This window comes from Polypterus senegalus, chromosome 16, assembly GCF_016835505.1.
Source record: "Polypterus senegalus isolate Bchr_013 chromosome 16, ASM1683550v1, whole genome shotgun sequence".
Taxonomy (NCBI): domain Eukaryota; kingdom Metazoa; phylum Chordata; class Cladistia; order Polypteriformes; family Polypteridae; genus Polypterus; species Polypterus senegalus.
In genome coordinates, this window is record NC_053169.1 from 89657737 (window position 1) to 89682254 (window position 24518).

General features: G+C 38.7%; 1 protein-coding gene across 3 annotated transcripts in view; it reads left to right on the top strand.

Moving 5' to 3' along the window:
• Positions 1 to 24518, top strand: part of ubr2 (ubiquitin protein ligase E3 component n-recognin 2) — a 64838-nt gene that overhangs the window by 36277 nt on the left and 4043 nt on the right. For 2 of the 3 annotated variants that reach the window (XM_039738738.1, XM_039738739.1), the window contains exons 22-40: positions 1015 to 1067; positions 2109 to 2211; positions 2724 to 2772; positions 5577 to 5731; positions 5806 to 5908; positions 5990 to 6099; positions 6322 to 6402; positions 6482 to 6663; positions 12162 to 12361; positions 12478 to 12571; positions 12658 to 12819; positions 12962 to 13035; positions 14585 to 14651; positions 15752 to 15900; positions 16262 to 16317; positions 16581 to 16677; positions 16841 to 16908; positions 19341 to 19476; positions 24087 to 24189. In XM_039738738.1, the coding sequence (XP_039594672.1) occupies positions 1015 to 1067; positions 2109 to 2211; positions 2724 to 2772; positions 5577 to 5731; positions 5806 to 5908; positions 5990 to 6099; positions 6322 to 6402; positions 6482 to 6663; positions 12162 to 12361; positions 12478 to 12571; positions 12658 to 12819; positions 12962 to 13035; positions 14585 to 14651; positions 15752 to 15900; positions 16262 to 16317; positions 16581 to 16677; positions 16841 to 16908; positions 19341 to 19476; positions 24087 to 24189 (2042 nt within the window). The remainder of the gene's footprint in view (positions 1 to 1014; positions 1068 to 2108; positions 2212 to 2723; positions 2773 to 5576; positions 5732 to 5805; positions 5909 to 5989; positions 6100 to 6321; positions 6403 to 6481; positions 6664 to 12161; positions 12362 to 12477; positions 12572 to 12657; positions 12820 to 12961; positions 13036 to 14584; positions 14652 to 15751; positions 15901 to 16261; positions 16318 to 16580; positions 16678 to 16840; positions 16909 to 19340; positions 19477 to 24086; positions 24190 to 24518) is intronic. The other variant, XM_039738740.1, reaches the window with a different exon arrangement.

Genomic DNA, 24518 nt, shown 5'->3' on the forward strand with positions numbered 1-24518 from the left:
CACCTCACTGAAGCCTGTGATGGGGCAGGTCTAGATGTTGGTGGATGCAATCTCAGTCTCATTGATTCTTACAGCTGATGCTGCATTCGCATTGCTATCATATAATCTACTTGCGTATTTTGTTTATGTGCCTCCTCTCGTTATTTTAATCATCATGGCACCAAAAAGGACTGTGAAAGAGTTGGGAAAGCCCAGGAAAGATTCAAAGGTCTTTGCTGTGAGTGTGAAACTTGAAGTAATAAACCATATGAACAGTGTTTAATGAAGGGGTAATGTCTTATTAGGGTTTGGTTGATGTCTAATGCGTTGAACTAATTTAATCAATTTTCATGTATTTTGGTGTAAATGTGGGGTTATTTCTTCTGGGCCAGTAAATACTTGCGTTTTTTTTCCATTTAACTTAATGGTAATTATGTGTTCAGGCTATGAAAATTCAGCTTACAAAGGAGTTTTAACACACATTTGCTTTATTAAAATGCAGTTAAGGACTTAGTGGAGCCGTAGCATTGTTTACCACTATGATCAATGAAACACGCACACACACATATAATAATCATATACATCATCTATTGGTTTTAAGAGAATCTTCTGCAAAATTATTTTTTATTTTTAAAAGTTCAGCTGTTCATTATATAGCTCTGTAAAAATGAAATGTGTGGATCAAGTTCCTGAAACTAGAATACATGTATCATCCACAAAACATTTGTGAGACCCGTATTGCCTGTTTGTTAAATGATGTAGTCTCTGAACTACAGATCACTACTATGGAAAAAAATGAAATATTTATATTTTTATATACTTTTTTGGTATTGTGGTTTTCTGGCATGGATTGCTGCCCTGCCCTGTTATCATACATTTCATAAAATTTTTATGACTTTGTGCTACAGTTAAGGCTTTTTAAGACTAGACTTGGCTGGAGTAGCGACAGGCTTTTTTTTTTTATAGTAAACCTGCTATGAAGTTATGTTTGTTCATAATGATACATCTACTAAAGTGCTGTTCCTCTTGTTTTAGGAGAACAAGGAGACAGGAATGGAAGCAGTCATTGAGGCAGTAGCTTACTTTAAGTATGTCTTGTGTTCTAGTTATGTTTATATGAATGCTCTGAAAACTGTCTTTCCATTGCGCAGTTTATTTTTTATTTTCAGTCCTTGGGTTACAGTTTCTCATCTTTTCATAACCATTCCAGTACAGTCCTTAAAGTATTTGTTTGAATGTTCATGAAGTTACCTGCATTCATTAAGTGCAGAGACTCTGTCTTGACTTTAATGCAAATTGAAATTTATTTACATACTAGGGGGCTTCACCCCCTGCTAGTGGCCGCTCCTCTGAAACCCCTCTTAAACGGTGATACATTGGGAAATAAGTAACAGGTGTGGTTTTTTTTTTTTTTGTTTTCCACCTCCTCTGCTCGAAAAGCTGTTGGCTTGCTGCTGATGCCATGTCATGTGATCTGCATTTCACGTTGTTAAAAGCCTGTACAGCACCTGAATATTCAATCTCTTTTTGCTGTTCCATTATTTCCCAGAGTAATAATGTTTGCGCTAATGCGATCTTTACTCTCATTTTTGGAGACCTTAGAATTTTCTTACTTCCGTTATCTCTAACCTGCTCTGCATGTGTATGACGGGACTTGCGTCTAAAGGTTGCAAGTGTGACGTGACTTGTCCGTCTCGTGGGAAGTGAAAGTGTCTCTGTTTCTCTTCAAAAGATCATGTCTCGTCCCTGGGGGAAAAAAGTCTCGTTTCGTCGCAAGTTTTTTTTTATAAGGAGATTGAATTATCAAACTATTAGTGTAATGACATGGCAAACATGAGGAACCATTGAATAACTTAAGAAAGCAAAAAAAAAAGATATGGTCAGAAAGTTAAGTGAACACTACAAGTATATTTCTTTTGCTGGGACCTTTTAACCTTCAATTTTGATATAGTGTTTGACTACCTCAGTTAAATATATGTTAAAGCCGTAAGTGAAGTAAAATGTATATTTTATTGTAATGAGTAACCTTCTAATACTTGGTTAAATAAAATTTTATAAAATGTAAAATAGGTGGATTAAATACTTTTGTTGTGTCCTATAATTATAAACTGCTCCTCTTGTTGCTTCAGGAAGCCAGGTCTGACAGGCAGAGGTCTTTATGAGCTGAAGCCTGAATGTAGCCAACAGTTTAACCTCTACTTCTACCACTACTCCAGAGCAGATCAGTCCAAGGTAAAGTACTCAGTTATATCGGTGGGCTGTTCAGAATATCAAAATGAGCCCTAAACCGTTGAACAGTGGGAAGCTTTGGTAGCTGTGTTTTGAAATGCTGAAGTATTTTAATGGAGGAACATTATGGATGTGGTGAATCGGAGAGGTGTGATCTTTTGCGTGTGATGGTCAAATGTGTGTAAGATAAATTCAAGTGAATGTGTTTGAGGGATGAAATAGTCATTAAATTGTGATAGAATTTTGAAAAAAAAGTACACCTCATTTGAATATCTATAGATAAAGATTTAACACATCAAGTTCTAGTTCTCAGTTTCTCAGAACATGAAAGACCACAGGATCATAACAAAGATAAATAAAATCAGTGGTGAATGTTTCAGTACATAGGAAATGGAAGTATGATTGAATGTGTGAGAGGCAGTGGTAGATAAAGAGGGAGTGATAAGCGTGTTTGTGTAGAAAGTAGAGAGCAGAGATTTTTGCATTTGAAGCTCATTGGTATTGCTAATCTGCAGGCAGAAGAGGCCCAGAGGAAACGAAAGAGACAAAATGGAGAAGACCCAGGTAGGTGTAAGCTTATAAAAGAACACTGGACATTTGCATCGTTTTTTTTAATACATAGCCACCTTTTGTATTGAATTTTAAAATTATGGTTTAAAAGAAAATTCTCTTTTCAGTGTGCACTTGTTCCATCTCTTTGAGTGTATTTCCAGTCCAGTATCTTTTGGGGCATGATCTATATATTTGCATCGGCCCATCTTACAGCTTTGTGCTTACAAAAGGAATTTAAGAGCCTCCTTTAATGTCCTTCAGTGAGTAGGAAAAAGCGGCACTAGTGTACAGTGGATGCACTCTAAAAGGAAGTATCCATGTGGTTGTCTTTTCCATATTATACTGGCATTGTGCTTAGATTTTTAAACTGAAAATTGCAATGTTTGATTGCATGTTAAATTTTGAGTGATCACTGTTCACCAAAAAAAAAAAAACAGACTAACATATTAAACAATTAAAACTAAATAAGTCTCACACCCTGTATCAGCTGAAGTGGCTAGCTTTTCTGTCCAGCAGTGTACCTCATCCACTCTCCTCCCAAAATTAAGTTAATCTTGGCCTTGAAACCTCATCTTGGAGCCACCTCTGACTAAGCATCAGAATTGCATAATTTGCTTTGGGGGCACCATAGTGAAATTGTCTCTCTGCACTCCCCTGATACCTCTGTACCACTAATTCTTACCTTTTGTGGCCGTTGAAGGGCTGGATCTCTATGTCAGCCCTTTTGCTGCCTGCTCAGTCAAAGAAACCACACACTCCTACATGTTCAGTTCTGGGACCAATTGTCATCCAGTGACCACGAGGCGTTGTCTTCATCAACAGAAACACCCTACTGTTTTTTTTTTTGGTTTTTTTGCCTCTTTTGAACCATTATTCATGGTGAAATCTTTGAAGCTTGGTGAACTCTGAATGTTAAGTTGGATTAACTGTGGTATACGTGCAAAACGTCATGCATATCCATTCACCTGTTTTGGGGTAATGCAAGGTTTTGTGCTGTTGGCCCTCCCACTATGACTCCCCAGTGAAATTCAATATGTCCGATTCATTATAATTGGCTTAACAGCATTGGTGTTGTAATGCAGTTTTGATTTTTCACAACTTTTAATGTTCTCTAATCCATTTTGTATAGTTTTACTACTGTATACACTTATTTGGCAAAAAAAAGCAAGCAAAAGCACAGTAACAACGCAAACAAAGTAACTTTCAATATAAGGGGGGTTTCACTGACAGGATACGTACCTGCCCTTAAAATATAGAAATGCTAAGGGTTTTTTCTATTGATCCAGTAGTAAAAGTTGTTGTTTTAAAGAAACTATATCTGATTGACACCTAAGTGACTTGACTATTCTTATTAACCAAGAACAGTATTTCAGTTTTAAGTTTTCTTTAACTCACATCTTGTCTTTTTTCCCCCATTTTTCTGTGTCCGTGGTTTTTATTATTTTTTTTTTTTATGTAAAGTCAGAAGTATTTAAGCTTTCATATTTATAAAATCCTTCATGAAGCACTAAACTGTTAACCAAAATAAACTTAAATATTACTTATAGTTACAAAATGTGTTACAAACTTTAGGTTTCTGGTTAAAATGCTGCTTTTCAGGTGTTTTTTAATACTCCTGACAATATGTTTTAAAAGAAGCTACAAGTTTGCTGAAAGTCTTAGAATGCTTAAATAAATCCTTAAAAATGTAAACCATATTCCTTTTTTTCTAATACTTTTTTACTACTAGGAAGAGACTAAACATTTGCTTGTGTATATTTTAAAGCTACAAATAATATATTCCTAGGCAAAATAAATGTAGAAATAATTTCTTCTTCAGAATGATCAAACAAGTCTATTTGTAGCTATTTGTCTTTATCCTATAAATCTCCCTTTGTAGGGAATGATGAAACATTTTAATAAAATTATACCCAATAATAATGTAAACCTCAAAAACTGCAAATCTTACATTTATCCTGCTAGAAAAATCCTGTATGGACAGGTGTATCCTAGTCTTCACGCCAGTACATGTGCTTAAAGTTTTGGAAGTTGCAAAGTTTTTTTTTTTTATTTTTTATTAAATAGGGGGCTTCGCTTGCAAACCCACCAGCCAGTGCTATGTGCCGGCCGCTCGCATATGTGGATTTCACTTTCACCAAATAACAAATATTTTAATTCTCGTGAATACGCCTCTTCATTGGGAAGAAACACTACTTTTTCCTGATGGCAGCACAAATGAGATGATCTACATGTCTCCAACTTAAAGTTTAAATCTGAACAACATATTCAATCTCTTTTCGCTGTTCTGTTCTTTCACCGAGTAGTAATTTACGCTTGCTTGCGCTAATGCGATCTTTACTATAATTTTTTTGAGGCTTTCGTATTTTAGTACTTCCATAATCTCTAACCTGCTCTGCATGTGTATCACACCGATGTTTTTGAACCTCTTTACGACGTTCTACTTTGTCATCTACTCTTTGTGTTCCGGTCTCGAACGTGGTGAAATCTCTTGGCACAAAGTCTCGCCTCGCAGAACTTGAAAGTATCTCTCTGAAAAAGTCACGTCTCGTCTCATCCCAGGATTTTTTTATATAATAAAGAGATTAAAAAAAAAAAACTTTTAAGGAAGATATTTCTTTTTATTGTGATTAAGTATAATTATGCTGTAAATATTGTACATGTCACATAGGTGCGTGTAAGTATAATTAAAAAGATAAAACAAATAATTATTAAATTGGAATTTCAAAATTGCAAAGCTTTAAAATTTAATTCTTGTCTAAACACTGATCTTGGTTTTTATTTTTTTGCAGCTGTTAATGATTATTTTCTGTTTCCAGCACTTCCTCCTCCAGAGCTGCCACCTTTCTGCCCATTGTATGCTAGCCTTGTGAACCTGCTGCAGTGTGATGTCTTTCTTGGAATACTAAGCAGTATTCTTCAGTGGGCCCTGGAGCCAAACAGCTGCTCATGGACAGAGTCCATGCTACAAAGAGTAGGTGTACAAACTTGAATCTTTATTCATTGTCACTTTCTCAGAGTCAATTTTATGACACTTGTATATTGCAGGCTCTCCATCTGATTGGAATGGCTCTGCTAGAAGAGAGACAGCAGCTTCAGACTGGTGGAGAAGACATCCCTGTCACATTTAACTTTACCAACAAGATCTCATGTATGTGTGTTCATTGAAGATCATCAGGATGGCTTCTAATATCATCATGTTCTAATGTCCTTACTTATTTACTTACTCTAGGTCCAGGTGACGCTCCCGGTAATGCTCCCAGTATGTTGGCAATGCTGGAAACACTGCAGAATGTACCTCACCTAGAAGTCCATAAAGACATGATTCGATGGATATTGAAAGTGAGTGCAAACAGCTGACATGCAAAGGAAACATGCTAGCTTCACTGTTATGTGTATTATGGATTGGTGCTGGGTAATTTTTATCATAGTCACTTAAGGTATTGGATTTCCGCAAACCAGTGTTAAAGTAACCCTTCGGAACGGTTTTGAAAAACCATAACTGTTCTGTCTTGAGTGTCATTTGTCTGCCTTTTGGACATTGTTGTTGTTGTTTATTTGCAGACCTTTGCCTATATTAAGAAAATGCGAGAGCAGACCACTTTCAGTCCAGTGTCTGATCCTCGGAGTCTAGATTTAGATGAGGTATGGCACATGTTCTGTGATGTATCTTTGTTTGCTTGACTTAAAAACAACTCTTGCCTAGTTGTCTATATTTATGCAGCTGGTACATGACAAGGACAAAGCAGAGAGGAAGCGCAAGGCTGAGATTGCACGCCTCCGACGGGAGAAAATTATGGCTCAGATGTCTGAGATGCAGCGACACTTTATTGATGAAAATAAGGAACTTTTTCAGCAAACGATGGATGAGCTGGAACCTTCAACCTCCTCTTCTTTGGATCACAGGTGATATTATGCAAGCCAATATACTGGTCAGTTGCAGGGTAGGCAAGAGCCCTATGAAATTCTAGTTCTGGATAGTGTGAGTTGCCAGCTTTTGGATTTTGTAAAAAATGAGTTATCCCCTGGGTGCATGGGTAAGGTATATGAGAAGATTGTGGTTTCTTTTCATGCTTCACCCCTTTAATGTAGTATGTGGCAAGCAGCTGAATTCAGTACAAAAAAGCTATCAAAGCTAAACCAGTTTCAGTTTTCACTTCAGTTTATTATGTAGCTCACTCTACATTGAAAGCTCATAACACTGCACACATTTACTAATATACAGTTAACCAAAATTAAAACATAATGATTAATAAAGTTCTGTGCAATATCAGTATACAAATACATATTTCTTTAAACTCAGTTGTTTTTAACACTTATAATTTTAAATAAGTGAAATTAAGTGCATTAAGATAAAATATTAGAACAGGTGAGGATAAATGTTTGTTTTCTAACATAAACTGCTCAAAAAAATTAAAGGAACACTTTGAAAACACATCAGATCTCAATGGGAAAAAGAAATCCTCCTGGATATCTATACTGATATAGACTGGGTAATGTGTTAGGAACGAAAGGATGCCACATTGTTTGATGGAAATGAAAATGATCAACCTACAGAGCCCTGAATTCAAAGACGCCCCAAAAATCAGAGTGAAAAAATGTGGCAGGCTAGTCCATTTTGCCAAAATTTAATTGCAGCAACTCAAAATTGTACGCAGCACTTTGTATGGCCCCTGTGTTCTTGTATACATGCCTGACAACATCGGTGCATGCTTCTAATGAGATGACAGATGGTGTTGTGGGGGATCTCCTCCCAGATCTGGACCAGGGCATCACTGAGCTCCTGGACAGTCTGAGGTGCAACCTGGTGGCATTGGATGGACCAAAACATAATGTCCCAGAGGTGTTCTATTGGATTTAGGTCAGGAAAGTGTGGTGGCCAGTCAATGGTATCAATTCCTTCATCCTCCAGGAACTGCCTGCATACTCTCACCACATGAGGCCAGGAATTGTCGTGCACCAGGAGCCACTGTACCAGCATAGGGTCTGACAATGGGTCCAAGGATTTCATCCTGATACCTAATGGCAGCCAAGGTGCCTTTGTCAAGCCTGTAGCGGTCTGTGTGACCCTCCATGGATATGCCTCCCCAGACAATCATTAACCCACCACCAAACTGCTCATGCTGAATGATGTTACAGGCAGCATAATGTTCTCCATGGCTTCTCCAGACCCTTTCACTTCTGTCACGTGCTCAGGGTGAACCTGCTCTCATCTGTAAAAGCACAGGGCACCAGTGGTGCATCTGCCAATTCTGGTATTCTATGGCTAATGCCAATCGAGCTGCATGCTGCTGGGCAGTGAGCTCAGGGCCCATTAGAGGACATGGGGCCCTTGGGTCACCCTCATGAAGTCTTTCTGGTTGTTTGGTCAGAGACATTCACACCAGTGGCCTGCTGGAGGTCATTTTGTAGGGCTCTGGCAGTGCTCATCCTGTTCCTCCTTGCCCAAAGGAGCAGATACTGGTCCTGCTGATGGGTTATGGACCTTCTATGGCCCTCTCCAGCTCTCCTAGAGTAACTGCTTGTCTCCTAGAATCTCCTCCATGCCCTTGAGACTGTGCAGGGAGACACAGCAAACCTTCTGGCAATGACACGTATTGATGTGCCATTCTGGAGAAGTTGGACTACCTGTGCAACCTCTGTAGGGTCCAGGTATCGCCTCATGCTACCAGTAGTGACACTGACTGTAGCCAAATGCAAAACTAGTGAAGAAACAGTCAGAAAAGATGAGGAGGGAAAATTTCAGTGGCCTCCACCTGTTAAACCATTCCTGTTTTGGGGTCATCTCATTGTTGCCCCTCTAGGGCATCTGTTGTTAATTTCATTAACACCACAGCAGCTGAAACTGATTAACAACCCCCTCTGCTACTTAACTGACCAGATTAATATCCCATAAGTTTCATTGACTTTATGCTATACTCTGATTAAATAGTGTTCCTTTAATTCTTTTGAGCAGTATATTTCAGGAACTTAACACCAGAATCCCTGAAGCTTACGAAAATAGTCGTAATACTGGGCCACCTTAAATTCCTTTGCACTTCTTCATCAACATCTTTTGTTTTGCAAATGTGTCAATCAGCACAAGCAGCCAGCAGCCTGGTTTCCCATCAATCCCCCACTGACGCAGCTGAAGTTCTACCAGCTCAAGTCTGTTTATCTGGGTGTGAGGTGCCAAGAATTGTATCCAGTCAGGTTGGGGAGCATGCACTGGTACAGAGTAAATATATCTTTATTTGGAATCCATACATTTCATGTGTGTTCTGTGTCTATAACGATCTGGATAAATGTAGGATGACTGGAAATGTGAGGCAAGAAATGTTGAAAACATAACTAAAGCAAAACTTTCTTCATGTTATAGTAATTAAAGAAAATGCTGATTTGAAGTGTATCATGTATGAAAAATGAAGTCCAAATATCAAATCTATCAAATCAAAGCCCTCTGACTCACTAATTCTCCCACTTTCCATATAGGTGGGAAGCTGAAATTTCTTATGCTCATTCTTTGCAGTGTACTTACAAAAGTTAGGTATGTTTCATGTCTTATTGCAACACCCAAGGGGGGAAACAGGTGTACCCCCTAAACTGTATATAAAGATATATAGGGGGAAAGCCCTCCTTACTATTTCTGCGACTTCCAATATACGTAGGAAGCCCAAATTTCCCATGCTCATCCTTTACATTGTACTTAGAAACGTTAAGTATGTTTCATTTCGCTCTGCGTCCTGTAACGAACTTTCGGAAATAACGTCGTCTTTTTGGCGGTTCTAACCTTATGCTGTAAGGAACTTTCTTTTTGGCGGCTTCACTCCTTATTTCCGTTAACAGACAATTTATTTCATGGCACAAGGGCCCCCCCCCGGTCCCCCTTCCTACGCACCTACCACGTGGTTGGCTTCCTGGCTATATACATTAACGACATCCCGCGCTCATGTGCCTCCTCACTCGCTTCCTTGCTTTCCTCAGCTGTTCGTTGTGCTCACTGCTTCCTTCTTCTTTACTCCACTGCTTCAAGCCTGTTATAGTTCGCCTTCATTCACATATTCCTGCTGGTGACTCCTGCCTTTTCGTTTACTATACCGCTTCAGGGCTGACATTGTTGGGTTTCCTTACTTCCTCACGTTTCCCTTCTCGTGACTGTTGCCTTTTCTTTTACACCACCACTTCAAGGCTGTAATTGTTGGGCTTCCTTACTTGCTCACATACTCACGTCGTCTTGGTGCTGACTTCTGCTTTTCATTCCCTGCTCCACCGCTTCTCGTCTTCCTTTGTACTTTCTTTCTCAACGGGTGCAAGTTTACCCTGAATAACATATCTATTCCGGTGATCACCGTCAATCACAATTTCATTTACCTATACCCAGTGGTTTCCATGCCCTGAGATTGCTCCTGCCTCTTCCATTCTCTCTCTCTTACTTATTGCATGGCCATATCAGTCTCAGACTTGATATCCGCAGAGACATTGTGTCTTATGTACTGAATGACTCGGACAGGTTCAAGGTGTAGACTGATGAAAGTACAGGAGACAATTATACTATACAGGACCACTATAGCAGTGAAATGCCTAAACTGTCAACCTATGGCTCTGCATTTGAACTGATAGCTGCCACGGAATTGTTTTGTTGATGCTTTCAAGTGGATAGAAATGGGGGAAGTATTTTACACCTTTGGACAACCGGGAATGCCTGTTAAACATCTTAGATTCATGGGTAGCGATTTGTGTAGTGGACACTTTGATGTTTATGAATGTTTCAGCTCTGACAACATGGACACAAAGTTATCAATGAAACCTGTTGTATATTACAATGGTTGACAAACACGGAATGTAACTTGAACACAACTTCGTCAGGCTGCCGCTAAATACTCTCAGGCAAATCCACAAGTTCATAGAGACTCCCATTTCTAAATATTCCAAATTGCATCCTCATGTTCTTTAACACACTACTTCTCTGCTGCGAAGCGCAGGTATTTTGCTAGTAAGAGTATAATAGTAATAATAGCAGCTCACTACTCAAAATGGGAAGAACAGTTTTTCTAACTGTTTAACATTTTGATTATGAGGCCGCAGTTCTTACCTCTGCATCAGCCAAGCAGACGTGTCGGATCTCTGTCAGTTGATAGACTTTAGTTTTTACACATATATTCTTGAATAAAAGTGCACTTGTTTTGTTATACCTTTTGTGAAAGTGTTTATTTGATAGTTTTTACTTCAGTCTTCCCACATTATACACTTCACGTCAGTATTTTATCAGCTACTATAACATGAAAAAAGTTTCTGTTTTAGTTGTGTTCAACATTTCTTGCCTCACATTTCCTGTTGTCCTACAATTACAAAGATCATTGTGGACAAGGAACACACACAAAATGTATTTATTCCAAATAACAATATATTTTTTACCCTATACAATTCTAGGCACCTCACACCCAGATAGACTTGAGCTGGGAGAACTTCAACTGTGTCGGTGGGAGTTGCCACTGCCGATTGACACATTTGCAAAACAAAGACATTGATGGAGAGGTGCGAAGGAATTTAAGGTGGCCCAACATTGCAACTTTTTTCGTAGGCTTCAGGGATTCTAAAGTTAATGAACATGTTGTGTGTGTGAAGGACCTAGCAAAAGTTTGTTGCTTCTTAGACTCTTAATGCCTTATGGTTAATCTTTTTTCATGTTGGCAATAGGTGTTAATTTTAGCCTTTTTGATTAAAAAAAAAAAACCTTGGTTCCTTCCAGAAACATTGTGGAGCTTGTATGTGAAATTAAAGCTATATTAATATATTTATCATCCTTAGCATTAGACCTGAACGTCACTCAGGTTGTGAAAGTGCCAGCAGCGTTAGTGCTGAGCTTTACTTAGGCAATGGTATAGGCATGTCTTGTGTAAGTGTTGGGCCCAGGCAATGGTGTAGGTGCGTCTCCTCCTAGCCTCATAGTGGTGACTTGTAAGAAATGTCTCTGATCAGCAGAGACAACAGTGAAACAGAATCCGAATCCAAAGTGACACATCCCTCGTACATGTGCAGTGTGCCATTCATGTTATTATTCATCATTATTATTTGAATCACTATACTTTCTACACTTCTGACTTTGTACTTTTAGTGTTTTGCACGTTTTACAGTAGAAAGCTAAGACTTAATAAAAATATCATTTAACAAGCCGAAGAATGCAACATTTATGTTATTTTGAGAAAAAAATAACGCTAAGGAAGTTAAAATGAAAGTTTGTTTTTATATGAATATTTGTAGTAATGTATTTTCAGTAAGTACTATTAATTCAGTTTTTTACATTGATACAGAATCTTAGCATAAGTGGTTCATATCTGGCCATTGCTAAAATGTTGAGAGTTAAGTATATGATAAGGAAGCAGCATGAAGTCACCTGCTTTACTTCTTTTTGCATGTTTTCTTAGTCCAAGCATTCCTGATGCAGTGTTGGTTGGTCTCGGACCCTGGAAAACATGGGCTCCTGACAAAAGACAGGTAGTCACATGTATTCTTTGCCAGGAAGAACAAGAAATAAAGATGGATGGTAAAGCCATGGTCCTGGCTGCCTTTGTTCAAAGGTCCACTGTTATGTCCAAAAACCGAAAGAGAACAGTGACTGACCAAGGTGAGTAGCCTTTTCACATGATTTTCTGTGACTGGTTTGCAAATAGTTACTTTCTAGTTGGACTACAGTATGTTAACATGGATTCATGCAATTTTTTTTTTTTTTGTATTTTCTAGAGGATTCTGACCCTTTGTTTATGCTCCAGGATCTCCCCTGTGGTACACACACGGGTAGCTGTGGACATGTAATGCACTCTCAGTGCTGGCAAAGGTAGCAGGCATCTCCTGTAACAGCTCTTCCAAAGAGAATGCTTGATGACTTCCATATCCCTACTTTTCTGTGCTCTTATGTTTTAGGTACTTTGATGCTGTACAGGCCAAGGAGCAGCGACGACAACAACGATTGCGTGTGCACACTAGCTATGATGTGGAAAATGGTGAATTTCTCTGTCCACTATGTGAATGTCTCAGCAACACTGTGATACCTCTTTTGCCCCTTGGTCAAACTCTCAGTGAAAGGTGAGAGCCTTGGTGGGGGAGAGTATTAATTGATGTGTGTGTATTGTGTTAGTCTTGTTTGCACAGAATTCTAGTTATAGCTGACCTGAGTGAATGCTTTAAGCAATTGAGTCATTAATTGGTGTCTTGTTCATTTGTCTAGGAGCCCCTCTGATCATCCAAACCTAAATCAATGGTTCTGTTGTCTCTCCAAGCAGTTAGATTGTCTTCACCTTGGTAAGTATATTTGCCTTTGTTGTAGTAGGAAGCTATCTATTTGAAATAGATTTTTTAAAAATTGAGGTTAATATCACAATACTTTTTATTATCTTAATGTATCATGAAATCAAGAGTAAATGAACAATGGCTAATAAAAAAATAAATCAAGGATTCATTAAGTGTATCACATTTTTGATTCATCAAACTAGCTACCTTTTACTGATGTAACAGCCAAACCCTTTTGCTTTAGAATGCCAGTCAAATAGATATCTATATAAACTGTATGTGTGTATGTATGTACAGTGGGGGAAATAAGTCTCGAATGCATAACCTTTTTTTTTTCCCCAGTAAATATATTTCCAATGAGGCTATTCACGTGAAGTTCTCATCAGACATTGGTATTAATTTAAGAAATCCACAAAGAATTCACAACAGCTCATATGAATTTGCACAGACTGGAGGTGGAACTGCTTACGGATTTCCTTGCTTTTCCTTGCCTTGGTGTTCTTCTTTTTCTTAGTGCTTTCCGTACTTTTCTTCTGTGTCATTCCACTTTGTTACACATACCTTTTAATTGTTGCCTTTAATGTGGTGAATTCTTTATATTTGTGGATCTCTTAAGTTAATACCAATGTCTGGTGAGACATTATTTCCTCATTGGAAATAATTATTGAATACATCATTTTATTTATTTATATATAGATATAGATATAGATAGATATATAGATATATAATATTTACTGTAGTGCAGGCTGGGGAAGTTGACGAGCAAAGTGAGTGAAGTATATATATATATACACACACACACACACATACAGTAGTACACAAGACTGCAAGTGGAGGATTGGATTGAAGCATAGAAAGAAGTGAACAGTAGAAGCATCCCACCAGAATGCATATTCTTAATGCTTCTTATGTTTGTGGATGTAAGTGCACTAAGGCTGTGAAAACTCTGATATTCAAATTTATTAACAAAAAGACCTGTTTGAAGGTAAAAGCTAATATTTGATTGTCAAAGAATCATTGTTCTACGTACACTAATTTTGTCATTGTGTTACTAGAGTCGCACTATGCGGAGCTCTCTTCATCTGTACACCTAAGAAGAGTCATGTCACATAATGCGATACTTTTCTCTCCAGTCAGGATCTTTATGATTTTTTTGCAAAAATTCGAACCCAAGCTTAAGAACCACAACAGAGAAATGGTACCAGCATACCAGCAAAACTTCCACAAGGGATCAAAATCCAGATGAAGAGTAAAACTCTGTAATTTGATTAAAATAAAACTGGAGAGTTGTACTACAAATAGAAAAACAACCCGAAAACTACATTTGTGAATTTGAGCTACTCTGCCTTTATAATCCTTATCACTAATAAAGAGCAAAATTTAACGTCCAAATAATAACTGAACACAGCCAGTGTCAGAATTGGAAACCAAAAATGAATCCGTTAAGGAAAAAAAAAAGTTAACCAAGGACCCTAGCACAGCTTCAAGTGACAAGGAGCGACCAGGTAATGCACTGGCTGCTTGCTTTTGTTGACTTGTCTCAATGTTTTTATCTGCACAGGTGACTCTCAGTGTGGACAGGACAGTTCGAAAGTTGCACCAGGGTTCAGGCCTGACATCCTACCTCCGTGAGTTTTTGTTGTAATTCTCTCTCTTTTTAGAAATGGTGCATTAGACCATCCTTATTTGAAACATGGTTCTTCCTTGAAAATCTAAGCACCTACAATTCAACAATTTTTATTATTATTATTTTTAAACACACACAAAAGCTGAATTAATGCTTAATTTTTTTTTTTATTTATATGGAAAACTGCTCACTACTTGCCATTTTTCCAGCAAGAAAATAAAATCTCACATGGATTTGTTAGATTTGTTGTGACATGTAACACTGGTAACATCTTGTTTTGAGTCTAGTGTGATTGCTGTGCATGTAGCATAAACGTGAGATACCAACTGTTTCTGTCTTGAGTCATTTTGGTTCCTTCAGTTCTTGAATGGAGACTGTCCTGTATTTTGGCCTATGCTGTCCTGTAAACCCTTTTTTCATTCAGTAGAAAAACCTAGTCAATATGATGTATTGAAGAGATCAGTATCTTGCTTTGTTAATCTTTTTGCATAAACCCCTCATTCTACTGGCAGTGTTTGCTAATGAATATTGGCTTGCTTATTTCGTCCATATGAGTTGATTCACCTTCTATGAAGAATACATTTTGACCCATTATATTTTAAACTGGTTAAGTACTACTGTATATTACTTAAATGATTTTGAAATAGATTGTCGTGCTCATTGGGTAGAACATAAAGGTGGGGGAAAAAAGTGTGTCCTTTGAGATTTACAAAATGTGCTGCAGCATCCTTTGAAATAGCAAGAGGTATTTTTAAAAATGTGTCCATATTTCATTACACTTTAGCATGTTATATATATTTGATACAAAACATTATGAATGATTAGCACACAGTTGTTGAATCTGCCCTGGTGTGTTAACAAACCGGTTGTTTCTGCGCCTTGTTAAACCACGTGGTGTACTGGCGAGGTGTTCAACGTTCTCTTGCAAAGTTGCCATTTTAGTCCACCACTAAATCACTGTTTGTTACAGAATAACCTGTTGTTTCCCCAATTATAGAAATATGAAAGTAATAGTACTATGAACCAGCCATTTTAATTGGTGACAGAACACCTAATGACATGCAACTCCAGTTATTTTATTATTATTTTTTTTTTTTTTAGAAATCCTTTTTCTGCCAGTATTACAGAAATGCTTACTACCTTTGGGACAGCCACTCACAAGGTGGGCCTTAAGGTTCACCCAAATGAGAAAGACCCTCGCCTTCCTCTTGTGTGTTGGGGAAGTTGTGCATACAGTATCCAGACAGTAGGTGAGGATCTGTCTTTTGATTAGCTCCATTGTTTTTGATGCAGTTTGCATTTCTGCGTGGAATGTGCTTCTTGATCACTTTCATCCTGTCACAACTACAAATGCTGCTATCGCCATTGTGCTAAACTGAAATCTCTCCTCCTACTCTTACCTAACTGTTGTCCATGTGATTTAATAAATTATAGCGTTGCTTTTACTTTCCTATTCTTACAATGTATTTTTAAACATTTTTAGTGCCAGTTACCTGAGACTGTCTACTTCCACCTTAATGACCCATCTGCCCCACCTTTTAAACTGCTGCATTGTACAACAGTTGTATCGTGTGTGTCCTTTTCTGAAAAACTGTTCTGTCTCACTTTTAGAGCGGCTTTTGTCGGATGAGGACAAGCCTTTATTCTGCAGTTTACCATGTCGACAGGTGAGATTAACAGTTTCTTTGCCTTTTTCTCTCGCCCATTCATACTCTCCAATTGTGCCAACCCCCCAATATTTATGTGTTAGCAGTCTCTGTAGTGGGTTGGAAACCCTGTATTTTTCTTATACCCTCTTCTTCAGTTATAGCTGTTTTAAACTAAATACTTTTTCAGACCTTGTCAAATTAGCATCTGTCAAAGAAAGCGCAGTCATTAACATTTTTCAAATTTTTATATAAGAGACCAAGAGTTGCTGTTATTTCCACAGGATGACTGTTTGAAGTATCTGACAAGGTTTGGGGCTGCGTCCTGGAGAGTATCATCTCTGTCAGTGGTGCAGAATCACTTCATTAGGTTGCTTGCAGGTAAGCCCCAACAAGCCATTATACAACAGAGATCGTTACTCACATTTTCTTTGTGTGGCACAGCTTGTCCTGTGATCACTAACCCTCTGACTGTAGCTTTTGATTAATACTTGTGGTCATTTAATCACTGCTAATTACACTACTCTTGTTTTCCTTAATACAGCACTGATGCCAAATGCCCATGTGGAAAAGTCTCCTGGAATCTTAGATATTGATATGTTTCACCTGCTGGTAAGGTTCCATTACACTTGTAAACATGATCTAGACTAAACATCTGTATGTACTGAAAAGAATGCCTGCTGCAGGCCTGTTCGTATGACGGCCTGTGGGTCACATGCAGCCCAGAAGCAACCTCCCATTGGCCCAGCCCGTGGTCCCAGCAGAAATACTGAGAAAAACCTAGAAAAACACATTTTGTAAGCCTTCAGAAATTCCTACAGTAGTGCAGCCCATGAATGCAACATTTAACCCACAATGCAGCACATTATTGTGTGTTTAGAAACTATGGTGGTAGCCTATGATAGTTTCTTGTGATGGCCATTACCAGTGACGACTGTTGGTTGTGGCATTGACTATACAGGGTGTCCCAAAAGTCACTATACACTTTTAATAAATTCTTAAAAATTACACAAGAAACTGAGTTTATTAATATTTCTAGCATCAACAAAGGAGTCATTGCAGTTCTGCTTTCTAGGCTTGCCATCACGTTGCAACGCCTTGAAGACTAGTTGTATACCTCCACATGAGTGCCTCCATTTCCGACCACTTTCAGCCACCTTCAGACGCAGGCCTCTCCGATGTTTTGCAGTATTTCTTCCCTGAAGTGGCATACACCTTGCTTTTGATATAGCCCCACAATAAAAAGTCAAAAGGTTGTGAGGTCAGGGGAGCGCGGGAGCCCATTTGAGGGGTACCCCTTTGACTGATCCATCGGTCAGAAACTTGTTGTTCAGGAAATCTCTGACAAAGTGGGGAGGGGCTCCATCTTTTTGAAAAAAGACATTAGCAAGGTCACTCCTCACCTGAAGTTGTGGCACAGCAAACTCCTGCAGCATCTCCAGGTAATTTTCCCCTGCAACGGTGGTCATAATAGAAAAAAGGAAGTGTATCGTAACTTTTGGGACACCCTGTATATTAAATGATTCTATAATTAATTGTGTGCTGTGTCTTGGTTGTATTCCAGTTTCATCAAGTGAGTGTGAATGTGGGTTTTCACAAATGAATGTAATTATTTCTCCTATGAGCGCCTCGTTACTGATAACAGCCGTCTTCACACTTCTCTTCATACAATTGGTTGGCCCTCCACTCGCACGCGTCGATCCTGAGGATTCATGGTTGTTACAAGGATGACAATCAGCCATTGGCTTGAAACTCAAAGCAAAGAATGAAATTAGACTGTATTTGATGAAAACATGCTAAAAGTGTGGAATTGTCTTTAAAATGTATTCAAATTGAACACAGATTTGCTTTGCCACGACTGCATAACTTTTTTGTAGATTGTAGAGCTCGTCATTAACCTGTTACTATTTTTAAATTTTGGGAATTCTGAATTTTAAACTGTCAAGGACAATATTATGCAGTACCTATGCACGTGGTATAATGGTAGGGCCGCTGCCTGGCAATAAAGAGATCATGGGTTCAAGTCCCAGGTCCTCCAAGCGTGGAGTTTGAAAAGACTTCGATTTGTGAGTAAAGCACTATATAAATGTAAAGAATTATACGTCACGATTTGTCGATTTCAAATTTTAAACATTGTTTTTTCATCAAATGAAAAAAAAACATGTAGGGCTCAGACTGTTGGCTTTTATATACATTCAAGGTACCTGAAACTTGATCAGAACACAACGTATTGGTACCCGCCACCTTTTGGCTTACAGTAAACACACGGCTAATCACACACGTGATTTGAAACAAAACTGTGATCCTTCAGTGTGCAGAAGACGTTGTGTTCATGTGTGTTACTGTTAGTGCACAAATGTGGAACAAGTGCTAATAGAAGTTTTTTATTCTGCTAAATTTACTTTGTGATATGCCAGGGTCATACATGTTTCCCTTTTGAAATAAAACAATTTTATTGCTAAGTCTGTGCCCTCTTTCATTTTAATGGATGTTGAGATGTGCCTTGGTCAGATGTGAGCAAAATGTTTATTTTATTTCAAGAGGGAAACAAATGTTCTTGCCAATACTGTGCACTATTATGTTTTATGTACTTTGAGGTGTACCTAGATCAGATATGACCAACATGTTTGTTTTTTTTATTTCAAAGTAGAAAAAAGTATTTCTGCTTCTTCAGATTCTTTTCAATTATACCTTTTTATTGCTTTTTTTTATGCACTTCTTGATGTGCCTATGACAGATATGACCAAATTTAAAAGGGAAACAATGAATAAACATTACTTGCTTTTCAATCCATTCATTTGTGTTGATTTAAATTTATTACCTGCTCCTTACCGGCTGCTGAATATATCAGACCAGCTAAATTTCTTGGTTTGAAAATCTGGCCCAAGTGAATTTGTAATTGATTATCCCTGACCTGTTGCCTTTTGTAGCACCTAAATGAACTGCCTTAAAAGCCTCTCATTTGAAAGAGAGGGCAAAAACAACAAATTTTGTTTTCCTTAAATTAACACGGTCTAACTGTATTTCTCTCTGTCCTTGTTCAGGTCAGTCTCATTTTGTCGTATTCATCTGTGCACTGTCAAGACTTCTCGGGTCACAGCCTTGCCACCGGGGAGCTACACCTTTTTCATTTGGTGACAATGGCTCACATTGTACAGATTGTTCTTACTTCTGCACCAGGTACTTAATATATTTTACCTTCGGTGGACACTTCTGCTGCCACATACACCAAATATATGCATACAGTGGGTTCAGAAGGTGTTTAGACCCCTTCACTTTTTTCACATTTTATTGCAGATAAATTTGTCATTTTAGCTTATCAGTCTACACTTGGTGATGCATAGTGACAAAATGAAAACATGTTTTAAAGCAAGGTTTGCAGATTTGTTAAAAACTGAAAACTCTCATTCATATTCTTAATTCAATACTTTGTAGTAGCCCCTTTGGCAGCATTTACAGGTTTGAGTCCTCATCACCTTGATTTGAACAGTTTGTAAACTACCATCTTCAGATCTCTCCTTAGATATTCTATTGGGTTCAAGTCTGGTTTTTGCCGGGGCCACTCAAGGACACTCCGAGACATGACCTGAAGCCTCTTCAGAGTTGTCTTAAGTCATTATCATGCTGAAAGGTGAACTGTCATACCAGTCTGAGATCATTGGACTGTATAGCAGGTTTTCTTCAAGGACCTCTCTGTATTTAGCTGCGTTCATCCTTTCCTCAGTTCTAACCAGTCTCTGAGCCTGCTTATGAGAAACACTTCCATTGCATGATGCTACGACCACCAAGCTTCACAGCAGGAATGGTATTGGGTAGAAGATCAGTAGTTCCTGGTCTTCAACAAAGTGCCTGGAGTTTTGTCCAAATAGTGCAGGGTTTTTTTTTTCTCATCAGACCAGAGACTTTTTGTCATCCTGCTTTAAAACTTTTATACACCTTTTAGTGAAGAATGGCTTCCATCTTGCCACTGTACCATACACACCTGAATAATCGAGTGAACCAGAGATGGTCATCCTCTCTACACATTTTCCATCAAAGCAGAGCCCTGTTTCTGAAGCCCTGATATAGTGACCATTAGGTTCTTGGTCCCCTTCCTGACCAAGGCCCTTCTTTTCTGATTAGTCAGTTTGGCTTCATGGCAAACTCTAGTAAGAGTTCTGGTGGTTCCAAACTTCCATTCCACAATTAGTGAAGCCACTGTGGTTCTAGGAACACTCAGTTTTAGAAATGGTTTTATCTTCTTGACCTGATCTATGCTTCAGTGCAATTTTGTTGTGGAGGTCTATAGAGAGCTCTTTGGACTTCTGGACTTGGCTTTTGCCCTGACATGTAGTGTGAATTGTGGGACCTTATATTTACAAGTGTATGTCTTTCTAAACTATGTCCAGTCAGTTAATTTTGCTTGAGGTGGACTCCAGTCGAGTTTCAGATGCATCTCAAGAATTATAATTAAAGCAAATGGATGCTCCTGAGCACAATTTTTAGTGCCATAGTAAAATGGCTTTGTACCTAACACTGATCAGCCTATGTTAAAACTACTGACATTGATTATTTCATTACAATGGCACCTGTCAAGGGTTGGGATATATTAGGCAGTGAACAGTCAGTTTTTAAAGGTCATGTGCTGAAAGCAGGAAAAATAGACAAGCGTAAGGATCTGAGCGATTTTGACATCGGACAAATTGTGATGGCTAGATAACTGGGTCAGAGCATCTGTAAAACGGTAAGTCTCATGGGGCGTTTCCAGCAAGCAGTGGTTAGTACCGATTAAAAGTGGTCCAAGGAAGAACAGCTGGTTAACCTGCAACAAAGTCATGGATGTCCAAGACTCATTGATGCACATGGGGAGCAAAGGCTAGCCTGTCTGGGCAGATCCCACAAAAGAGCTATGAGAACACAAATTGCTGAAAAACAATGCTGTGCATGAGAGAAAGTTGTCTGAATACACAGTGCATCACAGCTTGCTGCTTATGGGGTCGTGTAGCTGCAGACTGGTCAGAGTGCCCATGCTAACTCCTGTCCACCACTGAAAACGCTTACAATGGGCATATTTCTATCGGGAAAAGAACCATGAAGCAATTGAAGAAGATGGACTGGTCTGATGAATCATATTTTCTTTTAGATCACATGGACAGTTGGCTGCATGTTTTTCGTTTACCTGGGGAAGTAAGTATTGGCAGCAATATGCACTATGCGAAGAAGGCAATCCAGCAGAAGACAGTATGGTGCTCTGGGTAATGTTGTTCTGGGAGAACTTGGGTCCTGGAATTCATGTGGGTGTTGCTGTGATGCATACCACCTACCCAAAGACTGTTGTAGTCAACATATACTCCTTGATGGCAATGGTATTCCCTGATGGCAGTGACAGATAATGTACCCTATTGCACTGTAGAAATTGTTCAGGAATGGTTTGTGGAACATGACAATGAATTCAAGTTGACCCTCATATCTCAGGCGTATCAAGCATCCCTGGGATGTGCTGGAAAAACAAATCCAGTCTATGGGCACCCCACCTCAACTTACAGGGCTTAAAGGATCTATTGTTAACTGGTGCCTGATGGGTCCAAGCTCTTCTGGTGGCAAAAGGGGACCTACACAGTTTTAGGTAGGTTGTTTTAATGATGTGGCCGATTGGTGTGTATGAATGACAGAATTCAATTTTTGTTTTTTAAATAATTTACAAACCTTTCTCAAAGCGTGTTGAATGTAGACTGATGGGCAAAACTGGCATTTTTTTTTCTTTTAAAATAAAATCAGTGGCACAATAAAGTGTCCACAAAGCGAAGATGTCTGAATGCTTTCTGAACCCACTGTATATGTTGTGCCACGACAAAGTATATCTCTTCTTTCTGCATTCTTGCTGGTTTTTCATAGTAAATCTCATTAGATCATCAACTTATAATTGATCTGATAAAGCAGACTCTGAGGGTGCGTGTAACAAAATTTTCATGCCTATTTAATTCATTCACCAAAGAAAACTACACATTGTATGAAGCGACAGTTGTCTTTGAAGCTATGGGTGCAAAAAGGGAGCATGGACTTCTAAACAGAGTTTCCTATAATATATTATTCACTTTTAGAGCACTGTGAAGCTGTTTTGGCCCACGTCTTTTTACAGAACTGTTTGATTTAAGTGACATTTGTGGCTTTTCAGGCATTAACTACTTGTTCATCTTTCAGATCCTTGTACAGCATCTTTGTTTACCTTTTATTAAGCCTTTGCAAACTCATTTTTTTTCTTCAGCTTTTCTAATAATGGCTGACTTGGGCGTGTTGAATCATAATCTTGCTGCATGACCTAGTTGCACTTCATCCCAGGGACAAGTGACTTGATATTTTCCTGAAGAATTTCCTGACATAAAGCAGATTTCACAGTTCCTTCATTAATGGCAAGTTCTCCAGGCCATGATACGACAAAGCATCCCTAATCCATGATGATACAGCTGTGATAACCACTGCCATGCTGAAATATTGGCACAGAATTTCATACTGTGAATTGCAGCATTTTCTTCAGACATATAATTGTGTCAGTGCTTATCAAAATGTTTCACTTTTAAATTAATGTCGGGCTGCGCGGTGGCACAGTGGTAGCGCTGCTGCCTCACAGTTAGGAGACCTGGGTTCGCTTCCCGGGTCCTCCCTGCGTGGAGTTTGCATGTTCTCCTGTGTCTGCGTGGGTTTTCTCCGGGCACTCCGGTTTCCTCCCACAGTCCAAAGACATGCAGGTTAAATGGATTGGCGATTCTAAATTTGCCCTAGTGTGTGCTTGGTGTGTGGGTGTGTTTGTGTGTGTCCTGCGGTGGGTTGGCACCCTGACTTGTGCCCTGTGTTGGCTGGGATTGGCTCCAGCAGACCCCCTGTGACCCTGTGTTCGGATTCAGCGGGTTGGAAAATGGATGAATGTCAGATGTCCACTTGAGGATCATCATGGTATATTTTGGCAAACCTGAGGTGTGTGTTTTATTTATGAAAAGTGGATTTTACTGTGCCACTCTGGATCGTCGTGCCCTCCTCCACCCCATGTGTCTTGCTTATAGTGAAGTCAAGAACACCCACCATAACTGGAAGAAAAGGAGGAGTACTGTATGTGTATAACTGTTTCTTAGTGAAAGCGTGGAAGATTTTACACCTTTTTCTTTGGGGAAAAATTGACGTAACTGCTGCATCTGAAGATCGACAACCCCAATTTTTTTTCATATGGACCCAACTGTGGTTTAGTGCATCTGCAGAACTCTAGTAATGGCATTTTTATGCTTACTAGCCTTAGTCAGCAGCAACATTTTCGACTGGAATTTTTAGTTTCTTTTATGTATCTAGGATCTGTGTGAAGGTGAAAGATGGTAAGATTTATTTTGTATGGAGCTAATGTAAATGTAGCACAATTTTTAAAATATTCAAACTGCTGATATTTATTTTCTCATGAATTGGATTTAGTTCACAACTCAATTTTGACTTGATCTTCAGGTTAGGGGCACTGGGCTACAGTTTTGGTCAACAACATTTTCAAACTTAAGGACTTCATGTTTGATTACCTTTCATAAGAAGCAAAAACATCACCGAACTCTGTCTGTTTCTCTTTTAGTGTCTCTGATATACTACTACTTACTGCAAAAAAAAAATCTAATCGCTTTCATTGGAAAATATGCAACAATGCAAATTCAGAGCAGGACTTGCACATAACAATTCAGTGAAAAAATGTCGACATATGTTTAGTTTATGGTCTCCTAAACTCTGTGATTGGTAGCTAATATGTCTGTTTTTATTTGTTTATCCCCCTGTTCTTTTTACAGGACTTGGTGCTATGGAGCAGGACGTTGGAGGTGGTGGAGAAGGTGTAGATGAGGAAGTGGCATCGGAATCCTTGTTTTGTTTACTTAGGCAGTACACAGGAAGGTGAGATTAATGGCAGGTCTTGCTGCAATGGCTTGTTTTTTAAAGCAGCAGTAAATAGAAGTAAAGCGCCGCCACAGTTAATGTATTGCAGAACTGTTAGTACAGCTCTTGTAAGATCAATATATTAATGTTTCTCTAACCTTAATATGCTGGCAGTGTTTGAATCCTAAGGTCAATGTCTGATATTTTCTCATAGCAGAATGTAGCTCTAATGCCCACTCACTGTCTTGAGGATTTCACAGACTGAACTTGTGTTTGAAGTGTTCCCCGAAGTAATAGTTAACTTTTTTACAGGAGTTGCAGCAAACTGTTTAGCTAATGGTGTTTCT